This window comes from Citrus clementina, unplaced genomic scaffold (genome assembly GCF_000493195.1).
Source record: "Citrus clementina cultivar Clemenules unplaced genomic scaffold, Citrus_clementina_v1.0 scaffold_7, whole genome shotgun sequence".
Classification (NCBI taxonomy): domain Eukaryota; kingdom Viridiplantae; phylum Streptophyta; class Magnoliopsida; order Sapindales; family Rutaceae; genus Citrus; species Citrus x clementina.
This window is the reverse complement of record NW_006262075.1, coordinates 1,543,922-1,547,742: the sequence shown is the minus strand read 5'-3', so window position 1 is coordinate 1,547,742 and position 3,821 is coordinate 1,543,922. Positions and strand designations below refer to the sequence as shown.

Below are 3,821 nucleotides of genomic sequence, written 5' to 3'. Positions count from 1 at the left end.
TGATGCGGTGGATAATAAGTAATTCATATTTATTTATTTTTTTAAAAAAATAAAAATAAAATAAAAGAAAAAAAGTAGCGGTTTTTCCGGTGCAAAGGGACAGAAAAGGAAAAGGATAGTGGATTGACACATGGCAAGAGAAAGACCGTTGGATGGGAAAGAGGGTCACAGATGATGACGATGATGATATGATTCCATTTGCAATGAGAACTGACATCCACAGATAGGAAACGAAGAGAGACAGTTAACTAGTTAAGTGAAAGTCTCAGTTTTTTAAAGAGTGAGAGAGAGATAGGCGTTTTGTTCAACAGACACAGGAGAAGAGAGTGCATAGCTTTGCTCAGAATCCCAAAAAAAAAAAAAAAAAAAAACTTTTGAGAGAGAGAGAGAGAGAGAGAATTGATTAGCTATTTACATACAGCAAGGGTGAGGGTAGTGTATAGTAATAACAGAAGAGAGAGGAATAAGGAGTGCATGGCATGGCGGCTGCAGATATAAAGAGAGAGAGAGCTGTTAACTGTATGGGCTTTCGAATTAATGCTTAGAAATATCAAAACCAGCACTGCGATAAAGAAGAAGATCGAAGCCAAAGAAAGGAATTGAAGACTGCCCCTCAATTACACTGCTCGACGTGTGTCTCAACCGGAATTCAGACTGAGACTTACGCAAATACGCTACTTATAATTTGGAATTTTCGAGTTGCTAAACAGAAAACTTTCTTTTTTCTTTTTCTTTTCTCACATTTTTTCCAAGAAAATCAAGGGAAAAAAAAAGATGCAAATTTCCCATGTAATATTTGGGAAGTAACAAGAGAATTCAAAGCTAGATAGAGATTTTGATATGGATGTTCTGTCACAATTGAGGTCTAGGTCAGGTGTTGAGGAGGCAATATGGCAGGCTTTTTTTCATTAGGTAGAGTTTCAAGCAGCAGCAACAACAATCAGGAAGACCAACAACATAATCCAGCAAACCCAATTACTCCTGAGAATTGGTTCTGGTATAAAAATGAAGACATTTCTTACAAGCAGGGTGCTTCTTTCGAATTATGGCAACAACAAGCTGAACTCCTGCTTCAACAGAGACAGCAGCAACAGCAAGATCTATACTCATCCTCAGCAGCTGCTGGTTTAGGGATGGGACCCATCAGCAGAAGCGCAATCAACGTGGTCGGCGGTATTGATAATTCTTCATCAAGATCGGCGTTCATGATGGTGAGGAGTAGCAGTGGAATTGGTGGAGGAATGAGTTGCCAAGATTGCGGCAACCAAGCCAAGAAAGACTGTGCTCACATGCGATGCAGAACTTGCTGCAAGAGCCGAGGATTCGACTGCCAAACACATGTTAAAAGTACTTGGGTTGCCGCTTCTAAACGCCGAGAGAAGCAACAGCAACTAACTTTGCAGCAGCAACGGCTTCAACTTCGTGGGGAGACTAACAAAAGGCCGAGGGAGGAAAATCCCATCTCCTCCTCTCTTGCTTGCAGTCGCTTGCCCGCTAACGCCTCTGGTACACTTTTGTTCTTTTTTTCTTTTTTTTTTCTTTATCACATATATTTTTCTCTTTAAAACCCTCGCAGTTTCAAAGATTGACCCTGAACCATAGTTATGGGACAGCATTTACAGAAATTCATCTAGGAGGAAGCCCCGAGAAAAAGAAAAAGAAAGGCCTTGTGTGTGTGGTGTATCTATTCTATTGCGTGTAATATTGAAATCGAACCCCCCATCGGCGCTTTTCTTTTTCTCTTTTCCTCTTTGTGTGTGAGTGTGTCTTTGTTGATATATGTGTAGCAAAAGCAAGTGTAGCGTTTCATCATCTATGTGGCTACCCGCTTAAAAAATAATTAAATGAACTCCTTTTGATTTAATAATTATGAAAATTAAGATAATCCATCGGTTTTTATTATCTGGGTTTAATTGATTATAGGGTTTGAAGTAGCAGAGAATCTACCGGGTGAAGTGAGTACCCAAGCGGTATTTAGATGCGTGAAAGTGAGCGGCATTGATGATAGTGAGGATCAGTTCGCATATCAAACTTCAGTGAACATAGGAGGGCATTTGTTCAAAGGAATTCTCTATGACCAAGGACCTGAAAGCACCTACACGACTGGTGAAAGCTCTTCTGGTGGCGGAATTCAACTTCAGCCACTGAATCTCGTAACTGCTGGTGCTGGCCCTGACCCCGTCAACACCACGGCCACACCTGTTAGCCCTGCTGCTGCTGCTGTTACAGCTTCGTCCTCTACTGCAGCGTTTCTAGATCCTTCTTCTTTATACCCAACTCCATTCACCACTTTCATGGCTGCTGCTGGTACGCAATTCTTCCCAAGCCCAAGGTCTTCCTAATCGTAATTGTTAAAAACCACCATGTCACTTCTCTTTTTAACTACTCCCCGTCTCTCTCAGTGATCAGTCCATCTCTCTAGTCTACTTTAGATTAAATATTATTTCTTATTTGCTAATGTTGTTTTCGGTTGATTTGATATCAACCCATTTAATTAAGTAGGAGCTAGCTAGTGAGAAAAAAAAACAAAGTAATTTCAAACAAATTAATTGAACAGATCACGAGATCGAGAGGGGCTATGTTGAATTTTCTCGCACTAATTTCAAACCTTTAGTTCACATTATCTCTTTATGATTATATATCATTCTTATTCTCATCTTTTTGTCCTTCAAGGGCAAGCGGCCATCAGCGTTTTGCTGTGACCATGTTGTGTCTGTTTCTTCTTATTTTTCTTTGGGGTTTTTCTCTTCAATTTTTATTATATATATATATGGTGTCTTTTTAGTTGAATTTGTGTTCTGGGGATTTGATTTTCATTGCGCTTTCTGGTTAGTTTTGAATATGGAAGGCTTTTTTTTTTTCCTCTCCCTACTTGCCGATTTCAAATGGGAAAAAAAAAAAAAATTTCTTGGTTTCGTGTTTGCTTGCACATTCAACAAAGTCTTCGTCCTTTGCTTATCGCGGCATGGGAGGTGTGTCCAGCCATGCAAGAGCTAACCTTTCAACTTCTTCAAAGGTGAATATGAAATAATAAGAGGAAGAGTGATATTTCACCACTAACAAAATAGTATTATGACAAAAGCATAGTACTGTAGCATAAATAGTTTGGTGATGTTTTAATGGTATTCAATTATCAATGCTCTAATAATAATAATAATTAATTTATGGTAACACTCTCTCTCTTTCTCCATCTATATTTCTGTATGTATACAGTAAGTTTAGTGTGTGATGATTGTGATCATCATTTTCTTGATTAGGATAGGCACGCATAGATGTGACATTGATGATACAAGGGGAAAAATTTCTTATCACCCTCTAGTCTAAGTTTAACGCACCTTCTGCTAGAAAGTAGTACGTATAATTAATTACATGGGCGTATAAATGTAGCTGCATGCCTTGGGTTGTATACATTATTACAATGACTGTTTGTTTCCCATTAAGTGAAGTTTTAGAATGTCTGAACGAAGCAGAATGATTGAGAATCTTTCCTTAATTTCCCAACTTTCTGCTCGATACATATTCTATTCTTTTTACAAAAAGAGAACCAGCACAATAAGTCAATAACATTTCTTTTCCTTTTTTTTCTCAAATAAATGATACAGTAATATTATTTCGTCTCAGCTCCCACAAGCAAATTTTTATTTTATTTGAGAAAATGTAATTTTTAGAAGAGGTATTTGATTTCTATATTAAGAGTTCATGCTCATATAGCCACATAGGGCACGTTAAATGATTGCTTTTTTCAGTTGATGAAATGGATTTAGCTTAGTATAAGCATATAAAAAGAAGTAAAGTCACATGAATTCACCAGGAAATGCTAC

The 3,821-nt window shown here is 37.9% G+C and overlaps 1 protein-coding gene across 1 annotated transcript; it reads left to right on the top strand.

The window, feature by feature from the left end:
- Positions 1-237: 237 nt before the first annotated feature.
- On the top strand, positions 238-2,601 carry LOC18036626 (protein SHI RELATED SEQUENCE 1). Its single transcript, XM_006425505.2, has 2 exons — positions 238-1,506; positions 1,924-2,601. The coding sequence occupies exons 1-2, from the start codon at positions 891-893 to the stop codon at positions 2,340-2,342; spliced, it is 1,035 nt and encodes a 344-aa protein (XP_006425568.1). The 5' UTR covers positions 238-890; the 3' UTR covers positions 2,343-2,601.
- Positions 2,602-3,821: the final 1,220 nt, after the last annotated feature.